Source organism: Cibotium barometz, chromosome 18 (genome assembly GCF_041138505.1).
Source record: "Cibotium barometz isolate CiBa-2024 chromosome 18, ASM4113850v1, whole genome shotgun sequence".
Lineage (NCBI taxonomy): Eukaryota > Viridiplantae > Streptophyta > Polypodiopsida > Cyatheales > Cibotiaceae > Cibotium > Cibotium barometz.
The window spans coordinates 9604811-9624810 of NC_141063.1; the positions used below are offsets into that span (position 1 = coordinate 9604811).

Sequence of the window (20000 nt, forward strand, 5' to 3'; positions counted from 1 at the left end):
CTATTGTTTAGCTTATTCGTAGAATGCCTCTGGTTTCTACGATTTTTGTTGTTTACTATTGCTATTGCTATTATTTGTATCATTTTTGTTGTTTTGGCATCTGTATTAGCGTAAACTCGGTTTATGTTAACGTTTATTTTGGCAATTTCCTTAAGCTTTGAGGGTGCATGCATGGCTGAGAGTAAGAAAGATGTTGTCTGTGTCTTGAGTGCTTTTTTGTGTTTTTGTCTTATGCCCTTTTCTTTTTCCTATGCCTTTTTCTTTTTCCCTTGCAACAAGGGAGGCTCTTAGAGCCATGGAACAAATGTTGTCCATGGCCATGAGCAACCCTATATTTGCACCTCTGAGCATGCAGGCATGCCCGAGAGAGAGAGGATGTCTCCTAGTGCTTTGAAGCTGCATGCATGCGTGAGAGAGAGTTATTGGCTTTCTGAGTGTTTTTTCCCTTGCAAGGGAGGCTTTGAAGTCAGCTGACAAAAGGCTACCATTGCCATGAGCAACCCTTCATTTGTAGCTTGCATGCACGCATTGTGAGAGAGCGAGAGAAAGTATAGCTTGCTGTCTTAGTGTTGTTTATTTTGCAGAGTCGAGCCTCCAATGTGCAAGGTGATAAATGTGCAAGATCATACTTAGTAGATAGCCACCAATTTACAAGGTCGTAATTCCCAATATAGATGCCAAATCAACTTTATTAGCGTTGCCTGGCTTCACACATTCTGTCGTTGTACCCAAAAAGAAGGCTAGAAAGCAAAGAGATTCGAGTTTGCACGATTCTGAAGGTGTCTCTAGTAACACCCAAAAGTGTGAAGTAGAGAGAATTAAAAATGCTTGCAATATGTGAAATTTTAGAACGAGGAAAAAAAGTAACGGTGGCCAGCACTTCACCTGTGGTTTCCCACTGGTTCTCCAAAGGTTAAGGACCTTACATGTAGCTTCATGGCTTTGCTGTGACATTAACTGTGGTTCAAGGGTTTCATGGCTGTGCAATAGCGTGAGGATAAAGTTAAGCTGGCCTTCTTGGACAGAGCCGCAGCTCAGGCCTGAAAAGAGAAGGCCGTACACAGCATGTGTAAATGAAGACGGGGAGCAACAGCACATATCGTGGATGGTATGTATGAGAACGGGAAGGCTGGCGTGCAAAACTCAAATGCCAAATCCAAATGTGTGCAAGTGTATGCGTTGTTCTGCATACCAATGCAAACGCATGGACTTGAAATTTTTTTGCAATTGAGGATGGTAGGGTAGAGGTTTCAGAGCTGGGCAGGAACATACCCTGCCATCAGGGCTGTACAGAAACCTACCAACCCAATCTACATCTATAGATCTCCTATCTCAGACACTACTAATGAAATCTACATCTATAGATCTCCTATCTCAGACACTGCCAATGAAATCTACATCTATATATCTATGTACATGTACCTGTACTCTAGCCTCATAGAATATTCCACAGTGTACTGTGAACTTTATATACCTGACTATCCTCCTACCATATCCAAGTGTGGCTTCCTAGGGGCGGCCTACACAAACTGACTCACCAACCCAGCATCATAGCTCAAATATGTCTTAGTGATATCATGTAAATCAAACTCCCTATAATGCGCCTGTACATAGTAAGGGCCTAAACACATTTGATTGTTGCTCTCCATTCGTTGTATCCACATTGTTGTTTACAAAAGCCTCTATGGAATCCTTCACTAGAGTATACTAACTACTTATCTTATAAAAAACAACATCTTTGCATGAGTAGTGGGGTTATAGCATCTATAACCTTTCTCCTCAAGGGAGTATCTAATAAAGATACATTTTTTCCCCTTGGGAGCTAGTTTGCTTCTCACTTCATCTAGCACACTTACCTAGGTAATGCAGACAAGGACTTCATCTGTTGGCACATGTACATATGCAGCCAAACACCTTTAAGTGTGCTAAATTTAGCTTTTTACTGGGAAACTTTTGTTCAAGTGTTATGCCATGAGTTGCTACAGTGGGGGTTATGTTCATAACGTAAACTGCAACTGCTACTGCTTCAACCCAAAAATAATGAGACGTTCCTTTCTCATTTATCAATGCACCTATAACTTTTGCAATATGCTTGTTCTTTCTTTTTGCAATCTTATTTTGTTATAAGGTGTACCTGCATATAAACTATCTTTTTATCCCATGTTCTCTTAGATAATCACCGAATTCATTGGAAAAATATTTTTCCTTACCACCTGATTTTAGATATTCTATGTGCGTACCTTTGTCTCTCTCAATCATAACCTTGAAACTTTGAAAGTACGTAAACACTTCACTTTTGTGTTTCATGAAGTAAAGCCACGCCTTCCTAATTTGATCATTAATGAAAGATACACAATAGTGGCATCTTCTGATTGATGCCATCTTTGTTAGTTCTCAAACATCATAATGCACCACATCTAAAGGTCTTTGACTCAAATTCATATCATGTGGAATCACATGCTTACATTGTTTTTCCAATTGGCATGCTTCACAGAAATTGCGCATTCTATCCACATTGAACTTTGGCAATCTATAAACAATGCTTTGGGCATGTATATTTTTTAACCGACCTTGCAAAATATATTGAATATATATACCATGTGCAAACATTGCAGCCTTCACTTCAGGCATGTTTGCATCCAATGTAAATGTTCTGGTAGTTTTATTGCCCTTTCACAACCGCACAGCACCGGGTATTGAAATCGTCTATATAACAACCATGAGGGTTAAACCTCAATCGTAGAACTTGCTTAACCATTTTTCAACAGACACCTAGTTCTTTGTAATGTTTTGAAGATAAAGTACCTCACTCCAAGGTACCTCATTTAGCCATCCTATTAGACAATGGCAGGTCATTTCAGCATGCATAGTAGGATCACTATATCAAATAAATGTACATATTAGGATGGGTTTTTTTAAATCCGGTCTTGTGAATTTGATTTTGGTTTTACACTCACTAAAACTCTATATGCCTTTTAAGATTAGGGTTAAAACCTAGATTTTTAACCCTAATAAAGACCCCTTGTATAAACAACACAAAGAAATGGCTATACCCCCTGATTTATAGACTATCCCTTGAGAATTGTTACCCATGTTTCAAAGATAGTGAGGTGTATTAGAACTAGAGATCTAGAAGTTGGTTTCTTTCTTTTTGTTACACGGTGACAAAAACCTTAGCAGAGAAGGTGTTCTTTTAGTATAACCTTGATCTTGTTAAAAATTTTCTAGGCCATTCAATCTGCCAATTATGCTTGGTATAGTATTACTCTGTACCTAGCATTGATGTTGCGTAAACATTATATGAATTCAATTGAAAGATGTACGTAGAGCATAAGGGACCTCGTAGACATGAAGAGGATGGTTGTGGAACTCCTAGATGTACGGGCAATATTGCATGTCCAAATCGAAGCCTCCTCGTTCAAGCATCTACACTTTTTTGAGGGGAAAACTTTGTGTCTATAATAATGGCCCTAAGGTTAGTTACACATACCCATTCTACCCTCCATCGCATATGCTACTAATGAAAATATCTATCTTTCACCCCCTAGCTAGCAAGGTTGCCTTTGACAAGCATCATTGATGAGCATCATGTCCCTTCAAAAGTGACAAAAAGGAGTAAAAACCAAACATTTTTTAGGGTTCGCATGTATTTTTAAATGCGATTGTAACTATTTGGCAAATATTTGATGATTTGAACTACCCACAAATGAGCACAACAACAACTATCAAAAAGCAAGCTTGCTTGCTAGGCTTCCTTTACATACAAGTTGTCCCCACCATGACAAAGTGGGACAACATGATTCTTTTGTAAAAAATGGAGCTTTGTGTTGATTGATTCTTGTTTGTGTATGTCCATGCTCTCGTGATTACCTAAGCTTTGTCTTTTCATGGTCAGTAGGTGGCATCCTTGTTCAACACCTTTTTGTGTGTGTGTGAAGGGTGGGGGCCTAAGTTTTGATTGGTTATTCAAAACAACAAATTGGGTAGACCTGGTAGCCCCCCCCACCAGCCACACGGGGGTGGAGCTCCGGTGTTCACTCTATATATTATCCCTCCTTGTGAGGTGAGCTTTGTAGCCTTATGGCGTCTTCTCATTAACTAATAGAAGGATCGTTTTTCCCAAAAAAAAAAAAAACAAATTGGGTAGACCTATTTGTGTGTAACTAGCCTAATGGGCGGGCATTGAGTGTGAACCCACTAAGGTTCACTTTCCCAATTCTACTCGTCCAAACAATGTCGACATATAATAGCATCAAGCTACCGGTAGTACAAATAGCTGCCTACATATTTAGCATTTATTTGCAATACTCAAGTCATGGTAGTACAACCACCAACTAGTAACTCACACGTGCACATTTTGGGAGTACTAATTTGTACTGCACTTGAGCTCTTCTCCGCCACCTCCATCCTTGGTACTCAGCGATTAAGCTCCTCGCCACCTCTGAGACTGTTTTTAAACCACTGCTTGCACACAGGGTTGCAGTTTGATGTAAATTTACCTCTCATCGAAAGCTCTGCCAACACACGAGGAATTCAAGCTGGGTAAACTCACATTTGTCCCCCTCCACTTCCATTTTTATGTAGATTTGAGTACAATTTACTTTAAATACAGAGGTTTATCTGGCATAGTGTTTAGAGCATTGGGTTTTCATGGGATTTGCTACAGTTTTACCCTTGGCGGGTGTGTGTAATTTTACCAACAAAGCAGATCTTTCTTAGTTAGTTTCATATGACTGTGTATATATTCAGGTGATGTGCCCATAAAAGGTCTACCAAAATGTAAAAGAAGCGCACAGAGCGAGTCTCTTCTCTAACACCATTTTGCAATAGAGGTGAAACATACTAAATTGAACTGCGAAAGTGAATTCTACAATTATGCTCATAGAGGTCCTATGGTTATTTTGATTATAAACCTTGTTCCTATGAAATAGAAGGATTTTTTATTGGAAAGAAAGGTCTCATCGTAATAACTGGTAAAAAACGATAATTATATATTGGACATGATTTCTTTATGAGAGAACAACAAGGCCCTACAGTACAAGATATTAGTGCATGTTGGGGTGCTATTCCCTCTGTACATGCAGAACATGGTCTTGGTTGGATGTTCTGGCCAGTGATGGCCCTGGGATGGTGCAGAACATGGTTCTGGGTAGGTGGTAAGATGGAGTCTTGGGTGGATGGTGGAGATGGTCCTGTGTTGGTGGTAAGGCTATTCAAGAAGCCTTCTTCATTTTTGCACATAAATAATGCTAGGGTTCTGTATATCTTAGTAGCTGTGGAGCTCCTAGGCCAAACAGAGAGGAGGGGGGCGGGGTGAATGGTGGGCAGGGGAATTGCGTAGGGAAGAGGAGGAGGGCGAAGTGAAAGGCGGGCAGAGTGAGCTGGGACACAGGTGCGCAGCAGGGGGGAGTTGTGCAGGTCAATAGTATGGGTAGAACACATTATGGACCCATATTAACAATCTGATCCTGATGTCACTAAGCCAGGTCATGGCAGAAACCAAGCTGTTAAGGGAAAAAACTCATGGACAAGGTGCACAAGCCTTGCTCAACCTCTACCAGTAATTGAAGATGGAGTACCCAAGTTTGGGTGCAGGCTGGGTGACATGCTACAAACACAATTGGAGCACAGTCGTAAAAAATTTTCCCATCCAAATAACGTGCACATGGGATACTGAGGGGCTTTACACACACGAATGCAGGGAGGAACCGTCTGCACCACGTGTTGCTCTTGGATCGGGCATCTTCCCCATCCAAGCTAGCATCTGTTGGCCGTATGTGTGAAGGGCCTGACTTAGCAAGGTACATTCAAATAGGCCAGGGCTAGGTAAATGAGTCTAGATGCTCTCCGTTCACTTACGTTTCCCTGACATTGAAGGGAAAACTTAGCTTCAATGGCCATGTGTACCCAGAGAAACAGCAGTGTAAAGAAGGCTCGCTGCCTTTGTTGGTAGTTAGTTCCTCATCAAACAATATCCAATGTACTTTGTCAAGAATATTAGGGAAGGGAGCTTGTTGTTGAAGGCAACCTTCCATCTCTAGAAAGACTTTATCATAAACCGGAACATAGGCATCACATTAAAGACCGTAACAAAAGATTTTAGCATTGTATCTTACAGGGTAAGATCAATGTCCTGAAATCAGCCAAATGATTCTTAGTCAGTGAAATCAATTGCTTGTTCCAGCAGCAGCCAAACTATAGTGACTAGCAAAGCATTCACTCAGTATGGAATGAGCAAAGCTCGAGGATGTCAATTACACTCATTGTACATGTTGGAGGTCAATGCTCCACCCTCCCTTTCCAGTCCATATGTGTGTGGATCACTTGATCATGTTCAGCTCCTTCTAGCTTATGTTTGTAAGGCCCCCTTTATGGGGAGCAAACATGTTTAGAGCAGCCCTGACACCCAGCATCTTGATTAGACACCCGATGAGATCTTTTGGTTACAGGTAGCTTTTGCAAGGTTAAGTTCAAGCTAGAGAGTGCAGTTTTGGCAGCATTGCTTAAGCTAGTTTGCAGCATACAGCTAGCTGGTTTGGGCTTGTTTGCTGCCTATTGGGGGGATGATGTCCACAGTGTTTAGGCTTGTTTGGTGTCCATTGGGGGGATGATGCCCATAGTTTGGGGCCCTAATTTAGAACATTTTCAGGCCACTACTTGGGTTGTATATGGCCAACATAACGTTAACCATACAGAGGTTTCTCAGGGCCTATAAAATCCTTCATCTCCCCATTTCACAGATTCTCTCTTTTTCATTGTGCAATGTGATATCACAAAGCAAACAGCCATGTTCAGGATTTTGAAAATGTGGTCCTTGCATCAGTTAGACTTCCATGGAGGTTTTGCATTCATCAAATGACAGAAAAGTTTCTCCTTCAGACTGACCACACTGCCATTTTCACAGTCATCACATTTGGTTGGCATTGGTGCAAAGCACAAATATTGCTCTACTCATGTATGATTAGGTTGACTATGTGGCTAGCCACCTTTCATGTAGTAAGATGAACATTTGTAAGCCTACCTTCACAGGTATAATAGCATCACTCACACATCTGCATAAATACCTGGAGATAAAACATCAGCATATTGGCAGCCCCAAGCACTATGACAAGTATTTCTTCAAGTGGTGGCAGCAGTCTTTGAAAAGTTTGGGTGGAAAAGCCCCTCCATGACCAGCACCAGCTAGGAAAAGATTGTCTGGTCCTCATCAACCAGCACAAACTACATACAGACCAGAATAGGCAACAGAAATGCATGGAATGAACGCTTCATGACACATTCAGCTGAGCCATATACGGTACTGTACAGCCATCTTCTGGACAAAGTTGCCTTGATAACCTTTCCATCCCTGGTAGAGCTGTTGCAACACCACAACACAATGTCTGTCAGAGGCCCTTGAGGGCAGAGAAACACCATCATTGGTCCACCAGGTTTTCTAGAAAGGGTTCCTGCCTTTTCGACATTGTCTCATATTCATCAGCACTTTCAAGTTGATGTAGTTTGATGTGACTGCAGTTGCATCCAGCAGCCGCCTTCTTCTCGTCCTCTTGCCTTCTTCCCCTTCTCCTGCACAGATAAGCCCCTCCTCTTGCCTCTCCCGCTTCTTTGCCTGCATTATTTTTTTGGTTGTATTCAAGTTTGCTGCCTGTCCCTTGATTGGCATTATGGCTTATGCCCAAGCCAATCCTTCTCCATTCCCACAGGCCATGGGAACTATCAATTTCTCACAAGATGGGTTCCTCACCCTCCAAAATGACATCAACGATAAAATGAAGACAACTCTCATTGGGAGAGTCTATGTTTCTCACCCTGCCTGTTGGCAAGGTAGAGATTGGTTTCTGGCAGCCCTCCTGTTAGAACTGGCTATGCGCGTCCTTTGATGCATGTTTACTTGGACCAAGGTTCTTCCAAGTTGACTTCCACTCCCCATAAGCCACATCTCAGGCACTTGCTGGCAACCCTTTTCCCCTTGAGCTTGTGGCAAAGGATTGGCGCCTTACTCCGATTTCTCTCAAATTTCCTGCACTACCACGGTTTTTTGGAAGTTGTTGGCTTCCATAGGAGCTGCATTTGGTCAGGTCCTGGAAGGACCCGTCCATCCAGGATTGCCTACGTCTGCTTCCGCAGAAGTTACTGCCACTTCTGATGGAGTACCCTTAGTTTTTGTTCTTGTTCTTGACCCATCCATCACTGATGGTTACATCTTGCTACAGAGACTGGATGGTACACATTTCCGACATAGAATAGAGATTGCTGGCAGATCAGTTCAGGGCTGAATTTGCCGCCAACAGGGCATCTTGCTAGAGATTGTTCCAGATTGAGAGGCCGCATTACGAGAACGTCCTCAGCCCTACAGCCGCTCTTGCACCTCAGTGTACTACACAGTGATGGGTGATGGTTAAGGATGGCAGGTGTCTCTGGCTGTGCTGGTGCCTGAGCATTCAGTGGAACACCCTAACCCCTTTGCATCTGTGGCTATACATGATGATGATTCTGCACAGAATGAGGATGCCTAGCGTAAACTGGATGCAAGCCAATGTGATAGATCTGGCAAGTTATATCTGGTCACACCTTTTGGTTGGGAGCTGCATGGACCAAAGGTGGTGTATGTATTTTAGTGTCATCCTCTATTTTTCCTTGCATCATTGGCCATAGTGTCATTTTGTTTGCTAGAGCACAGTGGATCATCATTATGCATGATGGAAGACACATTGGTATTCTGAACATGTATGCACCTAATCATAGAGGGGAGAGGATTTCCTTTTGGAAGGCCCTCAGTGATTTGCTTCCTCATGCTGATCATTGGATCATTGAGGGTGACTTTAATATGGTCGAGCAACCAGCAGATAAAAGAGGACTACAAGAGGGTATGGTGCACCCACTTGAAAGGGCCCCCCTTGGAGAGTTTTTTTCTCTCTGCACGTGGCAGATATTGTTAGCTTGAGGATGAGATTCGCAGGAGGCCATCCTCTCTCCCCTTTTCTTGGTCTAATAGGAGGGATGCAGGTTGCATCTATGGATGCTTAGAGCGCTTCTATGTTGATGATTGGGTTTTTGGCGGGAGAGGATATACACTCATAGCATCTGCACTTCAAGATCTGATCATTGTCCAATGGTTTTAGAGATCCATTATAACACGGCTCTACCCCTCGCGTGCGTATTCTTGAGCATTTCTACTCAAATGCAGAGCTCTCATGGCAGGTGATAGATGTATGGAGGCCTCATGACTTTTCTGATGGCCCACAAAGTGTGGCATCCACATTGCAGCGTATTAGTGATTTTTACCAGAGGATGGACTTACTTAGGAGAGAGAAGGTCATTGATCATGAGAGGGCTATCAGACGCTGGTTATCCGCACTATAGAGAGAACATGAAAAGCATCGTGGTGCCCAATGGATTGCAGATACTTTATGTACTGTTAGGGCTGAGCTTCACTATTCTTTGGAGCAAAGTGGAGTATTGCTACCATGCCCAGGAGTCATCTTGGACCCAGATGGGAGCTAGATGCAATAAACACTTCTTTGCTACTCATGGCCCATCTCATAGTAGAGAGTATTAGATAGTTGCAAGATACTTAGGGCACACTTCACTCGGATCTTTCTATGGTGAGGCGGATTGCCTCTGACTTTTATTATCGGCTTCTTATTGCTGAGCCCCAGAAGGATAGAGAATGGTGGAAGGTTTGGGCTACTTTGCACCAGATTGGTCACATGTGTATTTCACTTGACGCCCCCTTCTCCGCTGAGGAGTTTATGTACGGCGTACGCACTCCCATGCATTACCTCAAGGTAAGTGTCGAGGGGACGATAGTCTTTCAGTGTAACTATTTGGCCCTCCTAGCTCTATTCACATGATGGAACCCGTGACTGGAACTGGACAGGTAGATGAGGGCATGGGAACAGGGATCATGAAGTTTGCACATGGAAAAGCGCCAATCTTGGTCAAAAAGTAGAGAAAAAGCAAAAAGTCAAACTAGGTTGACCGCAAGCCAAGGGCACCATTGGCAAGAGGAGATTGAGCTGGACCAAAGAGCTAAAAGTCGCTTTTTCAAAAAGCTGATCTAAGGCCAAAAAGCAAGGCCCCGAAGCCAAAAAAGAAAAGCATAAAAGAACTTTGAAAGCTGGTCTTATTTGAGTAATATTTTATTGTATAAAGTGGAAAAGGGAAAACAAAGAGAGAAAGGCAAAAGCAAAAGCATGGATAAGCTTTTGGCAAAAAGTAGGGCCCTCTTCAAGTATAAAAAGGCTTGAACCTCTCTTGTAGCACCATGAGTAAGATCATTGAAGGAGCTTGAAGATCATCTACTCCATCATCATCATCAAGATCGTGGGAGAGTGCGAGAAGATCATCATCATCATCGTTGGGGCCTGAAACTCCATCGCCACCTATCTGTGAGCTGCTGCCACTGATTGGAGTTGCTGCCCTTGTGCCGCCTGATCTACTGCCACTTGGTTGCCGTACAACCTGTTGGACTGCGCCACTGTACCGCCTGCTCTACTGGAGTCGCCAGCTCGCCATCTGTGCTGTCTGCGCCAGCCAACTAGCGCCGCCACCTCAACCATCTGTGTGTGCCGCCTGCCACCAACTAGCGGCCGTCTGGATTGCCAGCACCTGCTGCCACCCATCTGTGTAGCCACCGTACAGCTGCTGTACGTCGCTTAAAGAACAGCTGCCTGTGCTATCTGATCAGCACCACCTCTGCCACCAGCTTCAGCCAAGTTTTGGCTTGCGCTGCCTGCACTAGTCTGCGAGCTCTTCTCCTTGGTTGGCTGAGCCACTTGTACGGCTGCACCTCCGCCGCCACCTGAACAGTCATCCCCTGCAGCCAGCCACCACTGTCTGCACATTGTTGTTGCGTGCCACCTTCAGCCACCTGTTTGCGCCACTTGCGCCATCTCATCAGTGCCACCCAGATTTGCTATTTGCTGTCTAGCAAAGCTGCTAGCACCGCCAGCCATCTGACAACGGCTCCCAGCTTTTGAGCAACTTTGTTGGGGGTCGTATCTATTCCAGGATTGGGCATCCGTCTTACGATCGGATATCATACACTTGTCATCTACACATACCTCCTGTGTATCTTGTTTACAAGCTTGGAGACATTGGATTTGGACTTGGATCTAGACTTAGATTTGGATTTGGGTTTGGACTTGGATTCATTGGATATTGGATTTGGTACTAGCCCGGTGAGAGATTCTTGTGGGTCATTCCCGTGGTGTGCTCGGCATCAGAGATCTCATGCCTCAACATCGACTTCGACTTGGGATTCTACATCGGCATATTTGTTTGCTTTTGTATCATTATTGTATTGATGTTGGCTTGCGAGCCCGTGGATTGTTCCTGAATAATTCCTCAAAGGGGACGGGGCTTGTTCCCCGCTCAGTGTGTGTGTGTATTCTGCAAGTTCCCTAAACCCTTCTCTCTCTCCCTCCCTCGATCTTTTCTCTCTATATTTCTATCTCTTGTTTGTCACGGCACGCCCCGTTAGGCTTACATTCACCCACCTTTTTTTTTATGACATTTTTGGATGACTTTGGGGTACATACCACTATGGCCCTCCTCCGGGAGATGTGGAACACATGGAGTGCCTTATTTCTCTTACAAAGGGTCTTATTCACCTTATCCCCAAAAGGTGGTGATAAGATGAATATTGGTCAATGGAGGCCTATCACATTGCTTTGGGACTGCCCAAGGCAATACGCATGAGGTTGCAACGAGTATTGGAGGATGCAATTCATGATACACACAATGGGTTCCTTCAAGGAAGAAGCATCTTTGATAAGACAATGGATTCCTTCAAGGAAGAAGAATCTTTGATAATATCTTCTCTTATAGAGAGATGGTTGAATGGGCTAAGGAAAGGAACCAGCTCCTAGCCATCTTATTGTTGGACTTTGAGAAGGCATATGATAGAGTTGATTGGGATTTCCTTAAAAGGGACCCTTAGGTGCATGGGATTCTCTGAATCAGAGGTATTTCATGCTTGTATCAGGACACTTACAATAGTCTACTTGCATATGGTGGTAGAGGTGATCACTTCCAGTTTCACGTGCACACTCCCTTGAGTGTGACGTGGACATGCTTCTACCCATCGGCCAACTCAGACGTCAAGTACATGGCCCGATTCATGTGTTTCAGCTATTTTAGAAATTTTTATCAGTTGTGGACATTTGTCCTCCAGCCCTACAGGCCGATTGGCTCTACAAATATGTATATAAGCATGGACATTGTTCATTCATAAATCCAATACATTTCAGATCTTGGCTGTCTACTCTCTTGTTTGATCTCTACTTGCTTCCGCTTCATATTCACATATTCTCACAGATAGCTTGTGTGTGCAAGGGGTGCTCAGCCAAAGGGCAAGAAAGAGGGGCAAATGCACCTAGTAGAAGGCAGATAGAGCAAGCAAGCAAGGTGGCTTGTTGGTTCTTCAGATGCAGCCAGACAAGGGTGGAAGCAGGTGCATCAAGGGAGTCCAGGCGAGCGGCCGAGTGTGGACTGTTTTTGGGTTATTGTGTGAACACACCTAGTTGGACATTATTAAGGTCGGTAGGGTTGGTGACTACTCACCAACATTAGACACTATATATAGGAGTCTAGGCCTTAGTCATATTCATTCATTGATCAATCATATGGATTCATTGATTCATTGGATAGGAGTCTAGGCCTTAGTCATATTCATTCATTGATCAATGAGTCATTGAGAACCTAGGAGTAGAGCTACCATTGAGTATCTCTATTCAACATTGTATTTTAGTAATACATGGTAGATTAGGTCATCTCTTTCTACTGTTGTGCATGGGTTTAAGTCTCTAATTAGGTGCTAATCGTAATCAATCAATCATAAACACGCTTCCACAAGCACCTGTGTTACATCCAGATCTCTCGTCTTGTACAACAGGGATGCCCCTTACCCCTCTGTTACATTTCATTGTTGAGGAGGCTATGAGTATCTTTTATGGTTTGAGTTACCCTTTGGCTTTTGGACCTTGAGCTTGTTGAACTTGTTGAGCTTGTTGATGATATTATATAATGTTCCTTTTGGATTTTATTGAAGGAGTTTTGCTTAGCTGCATGGGCTCTCATTAACTGGCATTAGTCTGTGGGGTTTTGGATTAGTGACTCGCAAAGAGTCAATTTCGGTGTAGAGCTCAGGTTTACTTGGATTGATAGAGGTTGTATTGCCAAATATTTGGGGTGTCAAGTTGGGATTGGTATATCACATGCACAAGAGTTTGCACCAGTACTTGTGAGCAGAAGTCGATGAAGATGCCACCATGGACCCTTTAGCACCATGAATACTGGAATCACCTTGGAGAGAGCACCCGCCAACTTGTTTCCTTGAATTAAGATGCCACGAATATCAAGGAACTTTGCTTGGCTACGAATTCCTACACAGTGTGTAGTGAACTCCAAGAATAGATAATAAGCTGCTGGACACACCGCGCCCATAATCCCCAACAGTGGACGGAACACATCACGTCCCAAAAGCCTTGAACAATGAACTTGGAACAGGTCCAGTTCATAATCTCTGTTGTACCAAAGATAACCATGTCCTGCCAGATGTCTAATGCTTGGAACTCTGAATCACAGTCCCCATGCACCAGTAAGTGGAGCTGTAATAATCAGTCCCCTCTCCCGCCCACAAGCCTCTTCTGGCTGGAAGCACATGGGGAGAAACTGCATGTGTACTAGAGAAGTACATCATCTGGGTTCTCTTGAGCCGGAAGCGCCCTAGGAGCCCTAGAAGTGGTACTAGAATCTGTATCACTATCTTGTGTCGTGTCTTTGCCTTTTCTCTCAGATGAAGCCTTGCCCTTGGTCTTGTCCTTCTTCTTGGACAAACAATCTTTGGACAGATGGCCTCTTTTTCCACAGGTAAAGCCGTGACTCCGACCTTTCTTCTGAAGTAAGGAAAGTGCCTGGTCAGAACTGGTGACTGACACCTTCAATTTACCTTGTGAGACGAGAACGGACTCCTCCAAAAGTAGAGAGCTAAGATCATCAAAATCCAACTGAGTGGATATGACCTAGCACTGCAAAGATCGAGAAATCACATCATAGTCCGGAGGAAGCTTGGTGAGGATAAGAGCAGCCAGCTGAGAAGAGGACAAAGCAGCACCCATAGCCAGTAACTGGTCATGGATAACCTTGGCCTTCATGAGAAACGAATGCATAGAACTGCCTTCAGGGAATAACAAACCGTAGAGCTTTCCTTGCAAGGTAACTGCCCTCATCGATGAATCTCGTGTAAAGAGATCCTCCAATTTTGACCATACCTGATGAGCACTGGTGAGAGTTTGCACTGCCGGTGAGACCTCCTTTGTGATGGTCCACACAAGCACAGAATGTGCCTTGGAGTCCTGATTCTCCCAGTCTTGTAATTCCACAACAAATTCATCCTCCTGATCTTGAGTCCACCTCCTAGAGTTTTGAGGACGCTCGGGCTTCCTTTCAGTGCCCTAAACAATGTCCCACAAACTCTTGTGGATGAACTAGATCCGCATCTGAAGCTTCCAATGAGCATAGTTGGGTCCTTTCAACTTGTCATCCTTGTTCGTACAGGGGGGAGCCATATCCACAGCAACAAATAACAAATCTCAGCTCTCCAAACACTTCTCTCAAGTGCTTTCCAACGAAGCGAGGCACCAGGAACAATCAGCCCCCTCTCAAACCTGAGAGAGAAAGAGGCGGGACAGTAGCAAAACAGTCCAAGATCCACTGGGAACCTCCTATTGGAAGGGCAGGGACTCGTGGAGGAAGAAGACAATGTAGGGCCACTTGTTTGGCAGCACCAAATGCAAAGAAATCACCACAAAAACAGATGTCGGTGCAGAAAACACAGCCACAACTCCACCTTTTGCCTCTGTAGAAGAAAACGCAGCCAAGTAAACTGGCCAGCTTGCCTCTATAGGAGAAAACACAGCCACCAAAACTGCCCGGCAGCAAACAGCAAGCTGGCTGGACCTGAAAATGCAGCAAAGTTGAGAAATGCAGCCACTTGTTGTCACGGATCTGCAGCCAGGAGAGATACGGAGAAAAACGCACAGCAAAGGAGGGAAAGGTGGGAAGATTTGCAAAGTTTGGAGCAGCCTGGACCTAAGCGTATGATACCATGAAGGAGATAGCACAGGTGGAAGCATAAAGAGTAAACATATGAGAGAGTGCAAAGGAGATTGAGAGTTGCACAAGATCACCTTTTATAACAGCGTAAAGCTTTACAATGGCAATAGCCAGCAACTAAATAAGTGTTGGAACAATGTGCAAGGGAAGTGAATGTATGAGTGAATAATGGGGAACTCCTTATATAGTGCAGCACGGACCTGGCCGAGTGCCTCTAGGGCTGGCCGACTGGCCCTGGACAAAATAAATAGGAGAAAATCAGTAAAATACCAAATAAATGCTAAAGCCCCAAAACATAGAGATGCACAATTCTAACACACCTATCTTTAGAGAGGTAGAGTATAGGGCTCCTTCCTCTCCACTTATAGCGACCATTATCAGAGCCTGGAAGAGCATGATTTGCTGGGGACTTGGACAAGGACTTGACACTTGATTTGGCCTTCCCAAACACCCGACCATGGGTTTAATGTGCCCAGTTTGGTGATTACATCTTGCAAAGAGGGTTACATAGACTTGTGCCACGGGCACATCAAAACTATACCATAGTGACAGGCGACTTATCCCTTAGACTAGGGCTCACAACATGCTCAAGTTGTTCTAATTGCAAAATGTTGCTCATTTTATTCTGTTAAGAACAATGTGAGAGCTTCTGAGCTGTGTGGACATTGTGTACAAGGTCTGTCTAGATATTTTGGGCTACAGCAGATAATTGTCATTGATTGGGATGGTCACTTATGGACTCTGGAGGGCCATCTTTGAAAGGCTGTGTAGGTTGAATTGTAGAGTATTCATGGATGATGGTCAAGCTATTAGATAAGCATGATCATGTTTCATTGCATGCATGCAATCCGTTTTTTCACACTGCCTTACTTACCCTCTTTCTCTGCTTTGTTGCGAATGTAATTTGCCTCGGCGTTATTTTAAGTGTGATGAATGTGCCTTTGCTGTGCAAATCACTAATGCACATATATATGACCACTACTATCGTTGCTAATTTCGTGTTAATCTTACAAGCTTATATGCTAGAAAGATCAAGAGCAAATGACATTTATAGTTTTTGGCCAACCATGGGATGTGGTGCTCCAAATGCTGCATTCTGTTTACCAAGGGATTGAGTTCTCCTTGTGTGGCACTCATATGGATTGAGCAATCAGCAGACAGCTCTGTTTGCAAGCATGTTATGGAGGTTTCTGTCTTTCCCTTTTAAAGATCTAGATGGTGATGCTCAAAATGCTTATGTTCCATTAGTTTTTAAGTTGTTCTATGCAACTTTGACAGGTCTACCACAAGGTTTTACTCAGCACCGAGCAAGCAAAGCCCCACCTTTAGCAAGTAGAAGGGAGAAGGGCGACAAATTGTTAAGAAACTGAGTTGAAGTGGCCAGCAACGTGTGCTTGCCACAAATAGCTTAAACAACTTAGAGTAGCATGGTTCACACTCAATATCCTAAATTTCAGAACTTGTTCGTCCTCTCTCTCTCTCTCTCTCCATCACACACACACACACACACACACACACACACGTTTACTGGTTTGCACATGCATTTAAATTCAATAAGGAAAGCCTAAATGCAATCCCATTTTATGAGCTGAGCTGCCATCCCTGGCTTAGCTATCATATCAAAACACTCCTCTTATCATAGTTGTCAAATGACACACCCAGAGGATCCCAGAGAACACTAACAAAGTACATGTAAATGCGATGTAAACACCATACACTGTCAAGCAATATGATGGAAAGGGAAGAACTATGATGTTTTCTATTATGAAAACTGTGTACCAAAAACACCCAAAACACTACCACCCAATCCTTAGATAAGAAGAAAGATCCTTCAAAGAGTAGAAAAACTATGCCATGTCTCTTGGAGTCAGACTTTTTATCATTGTCTCATATGTCTTATTGTGCAAGTGACAATGTTTTTTCCTACTATGCCAGGGGCTGCTTTGTTACAATTTACTCTCCAGCTGCAGTACTGTAACCAAATCTCACTGTAAGTGCTCCAAGTAGAGGGCCTCATTGTATATAGCATTGTATTCTAGACCTTCACAAAATCGTTGTTCGTAGACTCCCAAATCACCGTGCCATCACAGGTACACAACTTCTTGTAATTTTCGCCCACACCTGCACTCCGTGCGATAACAGCAGCTGCAATTCCAGGTTTACTCTTGTCCTCTGTTCCATAAACCACCAGTGCTCTCCCAGGTAAGTCTGATACTTTCAGCATGGACTTGAATCCGGAATACTCTGCTTTACCAGCAACGTCCACAACAAGAACTCCAAGGTCACCTACAGGCTGCAAAAGGGGTGTAACGATGGTTGAAAAAACTTGGCATATCACTTTAACCTTCCAACTGCTTACTTTTGGAGCAATTTATAGGCAATGAGTAACTTACTTCACTTAGAGTTGTGCCAAGTGAACTACTGTATATGTTGCCAGTACTAGCAGCACCTCGTGTTAAATCACCATATTCATTGATGGACCATCCATGAGGCCCTTCAGACAATCCGCTAAAATTAGCCTCAACACGTGCTAGCTCCATGCTGACTTGCACTATACGCACTACACCAAATATTTCTGGGCCTTTGAACTCGGCTACTGTGGCAGCATTTTGAAAATCTGCACCATAAATGGACCAGTTCAACATGTTGTTGACATATCCTGTCTGATTTTTACAATGAAATCAGTAGCTAAACAACTCAAGTTCATCATGGAAAAAACTGTGTACATTCAAGAGCGCCTTGGCCGATGAGTCTTGCTTTCCGACCAGTCTGCTCTAGAGCTTCGTTCAAGCTTGCCGTGCCTTGCACTCTGACGACTTGATTTAGCAAATCAACATCAACTCTTTTGACACCTGGAATACATGCCAAGTGAAAGACAGTGAGAAATGAGCAAAGAAAAAAGGAGCCTCATATACCAAGGGGTCCAAATCCTGACAGGTAGAGACAGACATTATGATTCGAAGCTTGATAAGCCAGCTAACCTTCGAGCGGCTCTAATTTCTTGCGAATGGAGGAGACACATCCTTCACATTTCATGTCCACCATAAACTCTGTCTGCAAGTTAAAAGGACATAAGAGCACTCCAGAATATGGACCACTCTACCCATGCTAAGAAGATACCATCTTATTGACATGCAAAGCTTCCAATTTATCCACAAAATTAAAAAAAACAACTGAGATATTGTTATAAAACTTCTCATTATCATGATATATACCATCATAAGGCCAGATGAATCTGAACTTAATATAGACACCCGAGAAGAAATAATAATAATAACTTGCCAAAAATACTTCATTATCATGATGCTTCATTTTTTGATAAGGGCGTCAGTTCTTCTTTACCATGACATCCAGTAGAGCACCATCATGGCCCTGCAATTTCACGATCCATCTCAATAAGAGTGCGACATTTTTCATGGAAGTAAGTAAAAATTTCATGTTTTGAATATTTTTCCCCTGACAACAAAACCCACCCTGATGATGTTTCCTAAGCAAATCCTAATCTTCAAATTTAATAAGCATAAGCATCTAATAATCACCAAAATGCCAAAAATGTAGAACATATTAATCCCGTTGCTTTCCATAAATGCAATTCCCTTGCTTTCCATAAAACCCTTGAAAAAAAGAACCACTACGAAGGCCTTCTAATCATAGAAAATGTTTCTGATGAATTTGCCTTAGTCGACTTTATTTTAGGTAATCAGGAACAGTTTAAGGCAAGGTTGTGCGGATTAATGAGATAATTGGATTGCAGACTTACGCTCTGGGCCAGGATTTCTTGTGCGGGGGCCTTCTCATCGGACGTGAGGGTGCCGCCGAGCGCCATAGCTTTCGTTACGATCGTGCTATGAGAAGGGTTATTCTCTCGCGGGAGGAGGCCGAATCTTGAACGAAATCCCTGGTGGGCGCGAGATTCCTCGTACAGATTCCTTGCTATGGCTGTTGCAGCAGCTGCAGAAGACAATCCAAGGGAGGGCCTTCAAAACTGCCTGCGTGTGCTTTCTCATTAAAAAGATCATAGTAGTGAAAGCAATTCCCATTGCTCATCCAAAATGTTTTTTGCATTTCCATTAAAACATATACTCGTTTTTTTCGGCTACGGGGGTAATAATTAATTAGCGTGTATAAAGGTTTTAACCTTTGGGCCCTAAGCAGAGCACAACGAAACGAAAAAATTTCAGCGAAATGAAAAAGACCATAAACAAAAAAAAAAAAACTTTCGTTGTCTTGTGTTCTCTCTCTCTCCCTCCCCCCGCATTCGTTTCGTGAATCTCTCTCTCTCTCTCATGCTCGAGGCCAAAGCCTCAAAATGGCCACCACAGCTTATTTGCATTTTATTCCTAGCTGAGCGGTTAAGGAAGGATCTAGAAAAACCTTGAGAATTCTATTTTTTTTAAACCTCCCATCTCCTAAGGTTATACCACCTCACTCTTAAGGTTATACCACCTCAACAAATTAATTAATTGTAAAACAAAATTTGGCACCCATATTGACAGTTCATTCCTTCTCTGCACATATATTAATTAGTGCCCACTAACGTTGGCTCTAATTAAAATAAGTTAAAACCTAAGCTAAAGCTAAGGTCCTAGACCAACAAATCTTGAACGTCAACAGCAAAAAAAGAATATATTCAAATCTTGAACGTAAGCAAAAAATATATATATTCCATTACCATATATTACAAGGTTGTCAGCTAGAAAAAACTATATTTTACGAGGTCGTCAGCTAGAAAAAACTATATTTCATTGCGATATATTTTACAAGGTCGTCACCCACGCACGTGGAAGACATTTATTTCTTGCACACACATATATTATATATTCACAGCATGGTCTTGCACAGACAGAGCAACTACATGAAGGCCTCATCACTCAGATTGT

General features: G+C 43.1%; 1 protein-coding gene and 1 long non-coding RNA gene across 4 annotated transcripts; one reads left to right on the plus strand and one right to left on the minus strand.

Annotated features, from left to right (window-relative positions):
- The first annotated feature begins 4209 nt into the window (after window positions 1-4209).
- LOC147628902 (uncharacterized) lies at window positions 4210-18259 on the plus strand. The gene is made up of 3 exons (XR_015267848.1): window positions 4210-4542; window positions 4750-4832; window positions 16399-18259. It is a non-coding gene; the product is annotated as an uncharacterized LOC147628902 (long non-coding RNA).
- LOC147628903 (copper chaperone for superoxide dismutase, chloroplastic/cytosolic-like) lies at window positions 16863-19143 on the minus strand. 3 transcript variants are annotated; one of them, XM_086812073.1, is made up of 6 exons: window positions 18881-19142; window positions 18463-18492; window positions 18102-18174; window positions 17847-17972; window positions 17514-17737; window positions 16863-17413 (listed from the first exon to the last, which is right to left on the minus strand). In XM_086812073.1, exons 1-6 carry the CDS (start codon window positions 18944-18946, stop codon window positions 17156-17158), a joined length of 777 nt encoding a protein of 258 aa, XP_086668199.1. In that variant the 5' UTR covers window positions 18947-19142; the 3' UTR covers window positions 16863-17155. The 3 variants fall into 3 exon arrangements, with proteins under 3 accessions (XP_086668199.1, XP_086668200.1, XP_086668201.1); XM_086812074.1 differs by lacking the exon at window positions 18463-18492 and having other exon boundaries at window positions 18881-19143; XM_086812075.1 differs by lacking the exon at window positions 18881-19142 and having other exon boundaries at window positions 18403-18487.
- Between the last annotated feature and the right edge of the window lie 857 nt (window positions 19144-20000).